This window comes from Blennius ocellaris (genome assembly GCF_963422515.1).
Source record: "Blennius ocellaris genome assembly, chromosome: 21".
NCBI classification, from domain to species: domain Eukaryota; kingdom Metazoa; phylum Chordata; class Actinopteri; order Blenniiformes; family Blenniidae; genus Blennius; species Blennius ocellaris.
Genome location: NC_137670.1, coordinates 3,501,441 through 3,515,276, shown reverse-complemented (window position 1 = coordinate 3,515,276; position 13,836 = coordinate 3,501,441). Strand labels below are relative to the sequence as shown.

The 13,836-nt window shown below is 43.5% G+C and overlaps 1 protein-coding gene across 1 annotated transcript; it reads left to right on the top strand.

Moving 5' to 3' along the window:
- The first annotated feature begins 1,581 nt into the window (after positions 1-1,581).
- On the top strand, positions 1,582-12,380 carry meox1 (mesenchyme homeobox 1). The gene is made up of 3 exons (XM_080517448.1): positions 1,582-2,403; positions 7,803-7,975; positions 11,710-12,380. The coding sequence occupies exons 1-3, from the start codon at positions 1,878-1,880 to the stop codon at positions 11,800-11,802; spliced, it is 792 nt and encodes a 263-aa protein (XP_080373574.1). The 5' UTR covers positions 1,582-1,877; the 3' UTR covers positions 11,803-12,380.
- Positions 12,381-13,836: the final 1,456 nt, after the last annotated feature.

The window sequence follows — 13,836 nt, the reverse complement described above, 5'->3', positions numbered from 1 at the left end:
TCTTCTATTCTTTTGCATTTGAGAGGTTAACATTAAAAACTTTTTGTCCGTTTTCAGTAACAGAATATCAAATAAGCATATTTTTTTGCCATCCATGCCTTTGGTTCCACTCTTTCAACGAGGTGTACTTTAAATCTCAGTGTTTTTCTCTCCGACTGCTCTGGCAGCCTCCAGATCTTCATCTTGTCTCCTTTTTTTTCCCTCCTTTCTTTTCCTTTGGATGAAGGTGTGATCGTCTCCTGTCTGTGAGGTCAGGAGCAAAGCGAGGACACATGAGGAAGGCAGACCTCAGCGCACAAGCACGAGCACTATGAAGGAAAAGCTCCGCGTTTCAGTCGGGAGTGTGGTTCAGTGGGTTTATGGGGTAACGGATACGCTGAAATTCGGTCCAGAATTTGGGTTTCACCGAAAAAAAAGTTTTTAATGGTATTAGAGACATTACTTCATGGGGAAGTGGCTTCTATCATGAGCAGCGTGCGGAGATTAAAAATAGGCCAAAAGAGAAAAATCGAATAATTGCATCCTTGACTGGATCCAACTGTGGTTAATCTGCACGTGATTGCTGTCGCGCACAATCGAACGGTGGCTTGATATCTCCGACGTAATACGTAAAAAGAGCTGCAGGCGGAAACGCGGCCGCGTCAACGCGAAAGTGCAAATGGAGCAAAAAGGCTGGATTCCCCCCCCCCCCTGGTCGCTGCAGAAAATAATCACTTGTGCGTTTAAATATATGGCCCTGAAATTTCATACTGTGTTTGGTTTGTGTGAGAAACACCTCGGGAGGTGTGAGCACTCGCGCACGGCCAATATCAAATCCAGTTGTCCTTTCACCTCCGAGCTGAAGAAAGTCCAGCCAGGTGGATTTGGGTGTGTCACAGTAACACACACACACACACACACGCACTTGTGTAGTCATAAAAACACAAAAGAACGAGAAAAGACTATTCAGATTGGAGAGGACAGGCCCGGACCGGGGGTCTGGGGGTAAACGGTGAGGGTAAGTTTCCTCTAAAACTGTGTCCAAAAAAAAAAAAAAAAAAAAAAAACCCAAAAGGAACTAAATTGGGTGTCAGAAAAGTGCTAAAGAGCTGAAATAAGTCAGGATCCCCAGCTCCCATGTGGGTGGGTGCTCGCTTTATACTTTTCAGACAATGTCCCTTTAAAAAGCCCCACGTCTGGAAAGCCCATTAGATGTGCATATAAAATTTCCCCCGTGATTAATAGTTGATGAGGCGGGGTTGGTTGGAGGGTACTACCAACATGTGGCCTGCGGGGCTCCTCCTCCGCGGTCTCGCGTTACACTCCATAAACTTGCCACTCTTTCCCACCTATACGTTTTTAAAAAAAAAAAAAAAAAGAAGGAGGTGCTCACTTGTCAAGAATGTCTTAGAAGAGTTGTGAAAACAGCCAGCCCGAGAAGGGGAGGCATGCAGTTGTGGATGCAGCTCTCCCACCGAGCCACGAGCCAGTCGAGAGGGTGTGTGTGAGAGGGAGAGAGAGAGAGAGAGAGAGAGAGAGAGAGAGTGCACAGCAGAGGGGGGAAAAAGTGTGTGAGTGTGTGAGATTGAGAGAGGACGTCATCCGACTCGCTCCCAGATAGAGAGAGAGAGAGAGAGAGCTGTGCTGTCACAGGAAGGCGTCTATCTTCACGCGTTCCGGGCTCTGGAAGAGTCGGCAGCCTCTGACGGCGGCGAGTTCAGCAGAGGTGGACGCAGAGACGATGGTCGTCAGCTGAAGCTCCCTGAAACAGAAACAGGCTCCAAAGTCCTCGCTCGCTACCTTGAGGAGGGTTACAAACTCCCCGGGCCCCCCCACCCCCCCGGAGACAAAAGCCTTTTTCGAGCAAACAACTTGCCATTGAGTGACGCCCGCCGACCATGGATCAGCCGGCCAGCAGCTGCATGCGAAGCGCCCACCCCGGCAGCCCCATCTGGGGCTGCATGAGGAACCCTCACTCGGGGGTCCCCGGGGCCAACCTGCAGTACCAGCAGGCCCCTTTCTCCCTCCACCAGAAGCCCGAGTTCCTGGCCTACACGGACTTCTCCAGCTCCTGCCTGGTGCCCGCCGCGCCGCACGCCGCCTACCCCCGCGACGACAGACTCTACCCGGAGAGCCAGGGCGCCTACCAGAGGGCCGACTGGCAGTTCGGCCCCTGTGAGGCCAGGGTGAGGGCGCCCGAGGCCTGCCCGCCTGTGGCGCCTGCGGTGGTGGCCGGCGGCGGCGGCGGTGGCGGCGGCGGAGGAGGAGGAGGAGGCCCCGGGGGGCCCGAGCTGGACAGTATAGGAGGGGACAGGCTGTCGAGCGGCGTGCCCGGGTGTCTGGAGGGAGAGTACTCGCCTCAGAGCGCCGCGTCGGCCGACTCCGACAAGAAGAGCTCCAACAAGAGGAAGCGAGATGTCACAGGTGAGTCCCTGAGATCGATGGAAGTCCGCGTCGCAAAACTCCCCAAAAGAGGCATTTGGGTAAAGTCTATGTGTCGGGACATAACGACAAAAAACCTGTTTTCTGATATATTGGATGATAATATCATATCAACCAGTTTGAGTGAAATAAGGAAATACTCTCAGCTCCACATCTGGCAGCGCTTCTCCCCATAGAAACAAGTGATCCCTATGAATTTCTAAGCAAACCTTCAACACACAAGCATTTAAAAAAAAAATCCACATTATTGTTCCCCGACTATAAATTTGGCAAATAATTATGTCAAGGTCAAGAATGTCTTCCGTGGCCTCCATCAACAGCTGGCAGGGCCACAAATTCCTGCTTCCTCACACAAATCAGTGGCGGAGGCGCTCGCTATGCCAAAGGTGAGTAGGTGACAAGACTTTCGTGTTCGGGACACATTTTAGAAGTAGCAGTCGCATCCTCCGATTGTTCCTGAGCGTTCGCAGAGCAGCCGTGATTCATGGCGCACCTGAAGGCTTCACGGTGCGCCCGTATCCGTTGGAAATGGGCCATTGTGTTATGAGCGTTATAAAATATGGTGCAAGAGGCGAAGCGTTTTCAGATTTGACTTTGATACAGGTAAATTAGCACATTAAAAAAAAAAAAAGATTGAAAGTATCTTGACAAGTTCTACATGGGTAAAGAAAAATACTATGAAAATAGTTGTAGATAAATAAATAAAAGGCTTCGGGAGGTGAAAAGTAGCTTTTGGATTAAAGGTGCATTTGTTCCCCGTATCGTGTTTCACGCTTGATAATAGAAAGAAAAAACAAGCAATAGCCAAGACAGACATAATATGAGCAGCAAGACAAACATTCTTACAGAGATGTTTATTTTTGAGCTCCTTTTAAATGCAATGAAGTTTTAAAACTCTGAATATTACCAGTCAAAAATAAAAAGGACTTTCCTTTTGTGCATTTCTTTTTGGGGGGGGACTTTAAAAATTAAGCGAAATTCTTTTAACGTTTTTTTTTTCTTTCGAGATGATTGACTGGGGAAGCAGGAAAAAAAAAACAAAACTTAAAATGTTTGAATCAATATAAATCAGATTTTAATAGAGTATTACATTACTGGGTAAAGTTTGCTGAAATAATAACGGCGCGGATCCAACGCGGATGTTCAACCTTAACTCGCCATATCTGACTGCGAAGTGCTGAAATAATTATTTGGAACAACGACACGGCCAAATGTATGCAACAGACATGAGTGTAATTGAAAAGGAGAAGGTGGGATAGGACCCCCTGAACCCCCCCCCCCCCCCCTCCACCCCCCACTTCCCTCCATCCCCGAACCCTCCCTTTCTTTACCTTATTGTAACCTCCACTCATGACTCTGAAAACATGCCAAACCACGTCTGGTAAAATCACTTTCCTGTGAGCCCACTTCTTACATTCTTATCCATTGACATTTTCCTGTCGTTAAGCCGTAACACAATCTCCCACTGAGTGCATGCAACATGTCTGACCACTACATCAGCTCTGGGTTTTGCAAAAAAAATGAAGCCATTCAGGTTTGCATTGACTAGCTGGTAGAGGAGTATATATTAGGAAAATGACCTGCAGGCATTTTGCATTACAGACGCAGCTGCTGTGCAGTCTGTGTGTATTTGTACTGATGTGGAAACGTGCTGCACTCACACTGATGCTGCCAAATGTTAAAAAAAAAACACACACAAAAAAAAACAAAACAGATATGATCTGGCGCTGGTCTGCGCCTGACGATGATTATAGTGTATATTGCAATATTTCACAGCAAGTTTGGACGAGTAGCCACCAAACGGTGTTAGTCTTGAGTTTATTCCAAGTTCTGAAATCTTTACAACTCAGAAAAAAAGTATTTATTTCCAGGAGGTTTATTCATATGAATACTACTACTTTCATATAAACGTGATTTATCTCCTAATCGGGATGTAAAAAAAAGTTTAGCCATCGTTGACAAAGAACTTTTAAACACATGAAGTGAAGCACATTTTAAATTAATATAGTCGGACGTGAGCCTTTTATTAACTGATAACTACAGAAAGCTGCTAAATCTGGACATTCAACCCAAGTTGAACCAATGAAACATCTTGATTTATTGTGAAATTCTACCTCTCAGTTTTTACACACACAAATCTTGCAATCAATCACACAGGCAGTTTTTTTTTAGTTTTTTTTATTTTTCTTTTGCCTGGGGTTTCTACTTAAAAAATAATCACTAATTTACTACAGGTTTAATTCCTTCCTGATTAAGACAAACTGCTTTTTCGCTGCGCGCCCAGAAAGCACCAAATGCTGTTTGGCTTGGGGTCCCTGCTGGGCGCAGAAGCCCCTCTCCCTGGAACGTTTACAGCCTCTGGCTGTGCAAGATATTTATTGGGGGTCTGTTTAGTGAGAGCTGGTGTGCCCTGCCAGGTGTTCAAGTCCAACTGAAACCTGCTGGACTCAAGAGGAACACACACAAACACACACACACACACTGTAGGTTTTGCACTGACATGCATTAACTTGTTGCCACCGTTTGCATAATGACTTTTGGCCTCATCCAAACCTTAAAGCATCTCCTATTAGAGGCAGAATTACCCAGGGATACAGATAAACAAGTACAGCCACACACAAGCACAATGTGTTTTCTTTGATTTCAGGGAATTTGTGTTTACTTCCTTCGTTAAAACTAATTTGTAAAGTCAGTCCAACCCCCGAAACCCTGTGTATTCACCTTTAGATGTTAACATTTGTCCAACCGGGAAGTCGAATTCCGTGGCACATTGTGTTTTTATGCTTTTTGTGGACATTGTACTTAATTAAATAGATTTTCTGCAGATTTAGTCAAAATTGCAATGGCGTAGGATGAAATAAGGTCCAATGTCCCCATCAGGAAGAAGAACAAGAACATGTAACATCATTCTTTTTGAAGACATTGTATTGACTTACATTCATTACATACTCAGGTGCAACTCCAAAACACCTTCTCCTATGTCTTAACCCAACCATAACCTGAGACAAATCCTAAATTATGTGGTTTTGAAAATGTATCTCACAGGGACTTCACATTTTTGGGACATAAGAGTCCCCACAATGACAATAGTCCCCGTTTGTTAATGTGTCCCCATATAGAAGAAAAACAAGAAGACACACACATTGTGTTTTAATACATTTTAAGTACATTTCCTTTACTAAAGTTTATATAACCACTGCTTGCTTAACTCAAACCCCGACGCTCAAATATTCCAACACTTTCAGAATCTGTCCTCATTTTGGAAAAGATTTTTGTCCCTTGATTCCCTACATTTAGTATGTAAACACACTCTCTCACTCTCTCTCTTTCTCTCTCTGTCACACACACACACACACACACACACACACACACACACACACACACACACACACACACACACACACGTGTCCTCGTCTGCCCAGTCTCATCTGGACCAGGTACCGCACTCCATTTCGCAATTTTGGCGTCTTGCTCTGGCACACGCCGAGCAAAACTTCTCACTTTGACAAATTAGGGCCATTTTCTGTGAGATTACATCAGCTGCTCGTGTCGCTACCAATCCTTTATTATTAGCCCAGCTCATGGTTGTTGTTTTTTTTATTATTATTATTGAAAGTTAAATCAACCAGCTTTCATTTTTATTTATCCTGGTAAAATGAGGTTTGATAATTCCACCTTTTCCTGGAGGCGATATGAAGACAAGGGGAAACTTGTAAATCTTTGTATTAAAACTGTCTTGGATTGTCGGTAAAACAAAACGGTGTGAACACTGATGTCAGTCCTCAGAAAGTCACATTTACATCCTGGCTTGTCTCATAGAGATATCGGGGCTCCTCTTCTTCTGCTTCTTCTTCTGCTTCTTCTTCTTCTTCTTCTTCTTCTTCTTCTTCTTCTTCTTCTTCTTCTTCTTCTTCTTCTTCTTCTTCTTCTTCTTCTTCTTCCCTCATGCTGCTGTCACGTAGAGATGAGTTAATGTGGATTTCCCTTGACTGCTCCGGTGGGAAATGCCCCGGCACACACGCCCACATAGCGCTCGGACCTGGACACATCCGCACCTTTGTTCTTTTGTTAGGCGGCTTTAACGATGTTCCGCCGCATTCCTCTCCTAACTCGGTCCCTCTGTGGGACCGGTTTGGTGGCCCCCCCTGCCCCTGCAGTGATAAATTCCCACACAGCACGCCGCGGGGTTTTACATGCAAGGCGTGTGCAAAGACTGGAAACAGTCAAATGACGGCGGATAAAAAAGAAATGCATCAGAAAACACAAGTCGCAGGTGAACGGGACTTAGGGGGGGGGGGGGGGGGGGGGGTCAGGGTGGTCCGCTTTAAAAAAAATGTTTACTGCACGAGGGGGCCTCCCACTTAAACTGTGGAGCTGTGGTTTGTTGGTTGCAGGGGTCCATCAGGTCTGCCTAACAGTCACCCAGCGGCTGCCACACAATGGGGAGGGAGCTAATCCCATTCAGATTAGCGGTTAATACAGTGGAGTGGACTTGTGAAGCCACGACGTCAGAAAATGAAAGGAAATTAACTATTTTGAGCGTCCCGTAAACAAAAGAGCAGGTCTGGTGCTGTATTTAATTTTTTTCCATGAGGGGTTGCAGCGTTTTTAATCCGAGAAAAGAGCGTAGTGAAAGAATGGGTCAGAGCTGAAGAGTCGATGACAACAAGGCTAGCATGAGCGGCAAAAGTCAGGATGCGTGAGAAAAGCTGGCTTTTCTTTAAGAATTTGAAAGAACCAAAATCTCGGGCCAAAGTAAGGGAATGTGGTATTTTATTAAAAGGAGTTCAGTTACTGGAAGAATCTAGACAAGGATGTAAAAGACTCAATAAACACATGGTAGAGTAAAAGAAAAGTGATTAAACAAGGTTTTTATTGACGTACAAAGAAATGACATAACAGAGTCAAAGTGTTTATCATTTATTTATATTTATGTAATAGTTTGTTTATTTTTTTCAGAAAAAGAACTCAGACATAAGCGAGATTGGCTCTGTAGGCCGCCTGGACTTTATAGTTATTTTGTTTGTTAGATATTTGATATTTGCTTTGCATTTTCAACAGAAAGGATTAATTCAGATAAAGGGGCAGACTATATAAATGAATCTTTATCCTCCATTACATTCAGGAATTTGAACGCCTTTGTTCTGTATTGCAATGTATTGAATTTGAGGGTTTCCTTTTCTTTGTTATTTATACAATGAGTGGAATAACTAAATAAATAAACTAAAGGTAAGACACGAGAGTTTTGATTTAAAAACTCAAATACGTTCGTTTATTGGTTTGTTGAATTGAGCTGAACTAAAATGCAATTGACACCTGCAGAAACACTGACTCTCTATCACTCTCTCTCTCTCTCTCTCTCTCTCTTTCTCTCCATCCAGATATACAGGAGTCAAGTTTTAAGGTGGACTCTAGCTGCAAGGCCCGGAAAGAGCGCACGGCGTTCACCAAGGAGCAGCTGAGAGAGCTGGAGGCCGAGTTCACCCACCACAACTACCTGACCCGACTGCGGCGCTACGAGATCGCCGTCAACCTGGACCTCACAGAGAGACAGGTACTCCACCTTTACCAGGTCTAGCATCCACCTGGAGCTCACAGACAGACAGGTACTCCACCTTTACCAGGTCTAGCATCCACCTGGAGCTCACAGAGAGACAGACAGGTACTCCACCTTAAGCAACAGGTGGGAGAGCTCAGTGTTTCTATCTCTGGATTTTAGCTTAACAGTGAAAAAAAAACAAAACCCCACAAATCACATCCCAGGCTATGAAAAGAAATACAGAAATGGAGAAACATAAAAAGACATTTATAAAAAAGAAAGAAAAGAAATTCTGAATGGCAGATATTGTGTCTGTTCATTCTATTATACTATTTTTTTTCCACCCACTGCATAAAAATGCCATGAAAGAAAATGAAAATGGAAGAAAATAAACCAACCAACAAACAGACTGGCCAACCACATAATCACCACTTATTCCAAATGTCCCTCTTCTAGTTTTACTACAACACAAATGCATGAACATAGTTTGGATCACAATGAGCGTTTTTTTCCACCCGTTTTTTTTTTTTTTTTTCTCAGTATTTTCTGTGGTCTGAGCGGAATGACATGCAGTTTAATGAGTGGGCGGCAGCTCCAGACTTGATGCAATCGGGCTAGCATGTGTCGATGCTGCTGGATTTAAACAAAACAAAAAAAAACAGATTTTTAAATAAAAACTTGAGTCTGTCAGTCAGGTCCAGTGTCCCAGCTCCTCCTAATGAGGCCACGGTGCCACTGTGACCACACATACTGCCGTCTGCTGCTAAATCTCTTTCCCAGACCCCTCAGACACACACACACACACACACACACACACACACACACACACTCGGTTCCATCTTCAGCCGGAGCTCCCACTGCGACTCGGCCTACATGCGTTGGAGGTCCGCCATGCTTTCAATCAGGCTGCAGTATGTGGGAACAGAAGGATCTGGATGCACGGAGACAGTCCGACCATCCAGACAGAGAAACCTGCCGGACTGAGTCTGTGCAGAAGTTTAACGTTTTTTGCGGGGGGGAAACCATCTTCTGACTTCTTTTCCACCACATTGATCCCACGTCGGCAAGCAAGGAAACTGTATTTCTATAGCTCCTATCAGACAATTCACAAAGAAATACATTAAAACAAGGCGATTAAGAATCTTAAGTGATTAAGAAATAGAATAAAATATCACAAAATGGTTTGACGTTGAATTTTGCATTATTTCTGGAATTATTTCTGCAAAACATTTGCGCTTAATAACAGAAACACTTGTGTTTTCTGCCTCAATTTAAATATATTAGATATCGAATGCTGATTTGTTTTATGTTCACACACTCCCGTAAAGTTTAAACTACTTAGCAGTAAAATGATTGCATCACCTTCATAAACCAACTAAAAACATTAACATCATTTATCAATTCCTTTAGGCATAAATCATAAATAATGCCGGTATTCCTGACAATTTTGTTTTACGGCGCAAATCTTCAATATTGAAGTTTCCCAATGTCAAACAAGCAGATTGTTCCTCATTTATATTCTTTATATTGACTTCCAATGCCTTTGTGGATTTGGAAACTCCCACATTTCTTCCTTTCACTTCCACTGTCAGGCGCACGCGCAGGATTTCCAATCATTTGTGAAAACCATGGATGTGAAAAATATGGTTTCAGTGCATTTTCACAACGTGCATAAAGACAAAGTTTAAATTTAAAGGTGATTGTGGCACAGTTTTACCGGTTTTAACTCTGACTCTTACCTTTACCTGCAGGCTCTCCAAAAAAAAAAAAGAAGATTTGCACGTCAATGAAAACCTGAATTTATAAGAAGCTGGCATTCCCAGTACTTTAATTTCGAATTTGGCTTCGCTGTAATGTTTCTGACAAATGTGAGAACGTAGAGGGGGTCTGCAGTCTTTCCTCAAGGCAACCTGGGGGGTTGAACCGCTGCTGTGTGGGACGTTAAAAGCCCCTTTAACTGAAACTCAGGAAGAAAAATATTCCATTTAGAGTGGGGGGGGGGGAAATATGTGATATATGGATGTTTTTTGGACACTTCCTATAATAGCATAACATCTGCAAGTCTTTTGAAATCCCATATATCTTTAAGTGCACCATAATGGATTATTGTAAAAATCAACTAATCTTAGATCTCAGTGGATCTCAGTCTCATAGTCTCAAAAAAAAAAAAAAAAAAAAAAAAAAAAGTGTGTTTGCACACACACGAGCCTCAGTCAGGCTCAGTGAGGGAAGAAGTTTCTTTACGCCTTAAAAACGAATGCAAGTTAATGAAATCAGCAATCAGAAAAAGGCTGAATATTAAGTAAAAGTATCTTTATGGACTCGTTTTACCTCAATCCCACAAAGGCCCTTCTTCTTGAAATATCCTGCCTCCATCAGTAAACTATTTGTTCCTTTATTAGAAGTGAAAACAAGTTGGTGGGTTATGCGAAATTTTTCGAAAGCGCAACTTTTTGAAGACGAAACTGTCTCCGTCTCCATGGAAACGGGTGAAAACGCTCCGACTCAAACGCCCAAAGCATTGCTTAGTAAATTCTAAACCGTTAAATTTTTGTTTTCTTGCTCTTTTAATTTCGCTTTTTTTTTTTTGCACCGACTCTCACAGTTCATGACGACTGTTCCCTCTCTGGTCGCTCCTCAGCTGCCAGGTTTTCTCTGTAATTTTCAGAGGAAGTGTCCGTTTCTCACTGCTATTTTTGGCCCGGACAGTTAAAATATGAGCTCACTCTCATTTCGAAGCTGTGCGCTGATACAGATGAGCGCCGCCGCCACTGAAAGTGCAGTAAAATCACATCCTGCTTCCTGATAGTTGACTTTCTGTGACCGGCTGTCTACACGATACTCTCTGCTCGCAGTTTGCTCGGTTTTTTGGTTTTTTTTTATGTATTTTTCAAGCCAGACCTGAGCGTATTTGACAATCCATGCTCCCTGCAAGGTCCAACGCAAACCAAAGCTCATTTATATTCTGCGCTGAGAGATTTGTGGGGGATTATTTGTCAATGCTTTGTGCTGACTGTGTTGTAAGTTTTTTTTTTCCGAAAAATTGCAAAAGTAGAGGAAAGACGGTGCGATCCGGTTACAGGTTCAAACACGGTGAGCGTTTGTGTTCACAGGCTGCGAGATTCAGGCTCGACTCCTGTTGTGTTGTAGGAAGACTCCAAAAATAATCTCTCATTGGAGTTATAGCTCATTTTTCTATGAAATGAAACAGGCATGACATCACTTATTCATCAATTTTATACTGTTTGTTGTTTACTTACGATGTAATAGAAAATGGAGATGGAGAAAATCAGCAAATTTCGATTAATTTTAGCGAGTTTTTCAAAATTCCTATACGCTATAAGAGATTGTTTATTCGCACTCGAGGCCTCGTTTTAAACGACAATGAAAATGCAACTTTTTGAAAACTGTCCAAGTCGGGTGAAACGCAACTGTCCTCAATCACGTATGCACATGTGCATCATGGCCGCAGTAAAGCGTCGCCGTCTAAATGTGAAACATTTCTAAAAACGGAAACGTCAGTCCATATGTGGGCGTGTCCTGGATTAGATTGACAATTTGCAATTTGATATGTGAAGCCAGTGGGGGGGCGGCGGGGCTTAAAACAGACATTTTTATTGGACGCAGAATCAGGAAGGCTGACGGACTTAACGCCGTTTCACAGGGCGAGAAACTTGTTGTGATTTATTGCGATTTCATGCCTCGGGGTGTTGGAAATGCTCAATGTGTGTCATGTTTCCTCGCCGCAGGTCAAAGTTTGGTTCCAGAACCGGCGGATGAAGTGGAAGCGGGTGAAGGAGGCCAGTCGGCTTCGCCCAACGACCTGGAAAACGACGACATAGACTCAGCCGCCTCGCCCAGCTCCGAATGATGGCGGCGGGGCGGCGCTGGAGCTTTAAAGCACGGGACGGGACGGGGAAAACAAACCGGACACAACTTGGTCTCGTCGTCACGGAGACTCTCGAGAGAGTCCTCTTTTTTAAATCCCAGGAAGAAAACACTTGAGCACCCAGAGCTGTTTTCTCTTGTAAATACTTGATCTGTGTCCATGTTGAACTGCTTTCCGATGCATTAAGTGACGAATCCTCCCGTCGTCGTCGTCGTCGCTCCTCCTCGTCCCAATATCGAAGACGTGCCCTCGCCCGGGGGGGCCGGGGTAGGTTTAGAGTCCTCCGGGGCGGCGGCGGCGGACGTATCGACCCTGATGTGATTGTGTTTGAGTGCATCCCCGTTGGGTTCCAGTGGTGTAATCACGGTCGTCCGACGCTTGACTACAACCACCTGGGAAAAGTCAGACTGCAGCGCGTTGCCAAGCCGTAAGTGCCTCCTTATCAGATCAGTCCTTTTTTTTTTTTTTTTTTTCACTTTGTCAGTTTCTTTTACCTTTGAATATTTTTTTTTTTTTTCCTGTCAAGAATTTTTTATACTCTTATTTTTCTTTTTTTTTTTTTTTTTATACAATTTGAATGTTATTGATAAAACACAGATGTTGACTGTTATTGCAAATAGAATAAATCATCTGCTGCAAAAACGGAGCGCACATCTCGATAATTTCTTCCACCTGGAATCGTTTCTTCACGACCGGACCGTCGGGACCGTACGTGGGGGTTTTTCTTGGCCGTGGCTTTTATCACGTGTTGGAATTACGTGAGATATTATGTGGCAGTAATTGCCGAGGGAAAAGTTACCGGGGAGCAGTTTGAGTCCGGGTGACGCAAAAGTCGAAAATACACATGATATCCACTGTGAAGTCCAGTATTTCTTGGTTTGAGTAGCTAAGGTTCCGTTTAAAAGTGAGAACGCCAAACTTTCATGGCACTTCAGGTGTCGTTTTTTACACGACAACGGTGCTCGGAGCCCCCGAAAATGACGCTTTTTGAAAAACGGCTGTGAAGGTGGAACTTTTCAAAAACGCTCTTACTCTTACTGGTGGACTTTAGCATGTAATATATCCTCTGTTGTGCCCCAAGCGTATTCTTTTGCCGTAAAACTTCAATATATTTACTCATTTTCTCCAGGAGAACCTCAATCTCCATAGCATCGCGTGTTATTTTGCGCTCGTGGCGGCTCAGATTTTCGTCCTGCAAACAGGATGTAAAACACACAGAACCCTAATTTGAATCCTGTTTGTGCTTCACTCGGCGAGTTATTCTGAGTAACAGTGACTCACAGCGCCGTCTATCAACCTGCACGCTGTTTGTTTTTTTACTTCTGCTGCTCATCCCACACGTGCATGTTGCCCTATTTACTTTTTCCAATTGTTTATTGGTTATTATGTGCTGTTATGATCCCAAACCAACATGCACTGTATTGATCTGCTAAATATCCTACTTATCATTCATTATGTTTAAATTAAATCAGCTGGTATGAGGAAGATGCTCTTGTTCAGTGACACTTTTTAGTTCAGGAGCCGGAAACAGTCCAATTTCATCTTTAGTGGGCCGGATTGGTGAAATAGCGACATAATAGCCTTTAAATTTAAACTTTTCTTTGTCGTGCGTACTTGATGAAAATGTCTTACATAATCCAAATGACAACAATCTCAACATGAAGCCAGTTTTCTTAAAAGCCCTCTGGCGCAAAATCACAGTGAAATGTAAAGAAAACGTCTCCTATCGCTGTTGCATTGTGGGTGTTTCGGTCCACAGGCCCTATGTTTCTATGTGGACACTTTAATCTATTTTGCATCTGATTGTTTCATTAAAATTCCCTTTGTGTTGAGATTGCATTGATTTCTGGTCATAATTGTTTGGTTTTTGCAACAAAAAAAAAAAAAATAGACATTTTCATCAGGTATACTCTGCACCACAACCAGGAAAAACCTTAAAGTTTAAATTTAAAGGTCATTATTGCTCTGTTTTCCCGGCTCGGTCCAC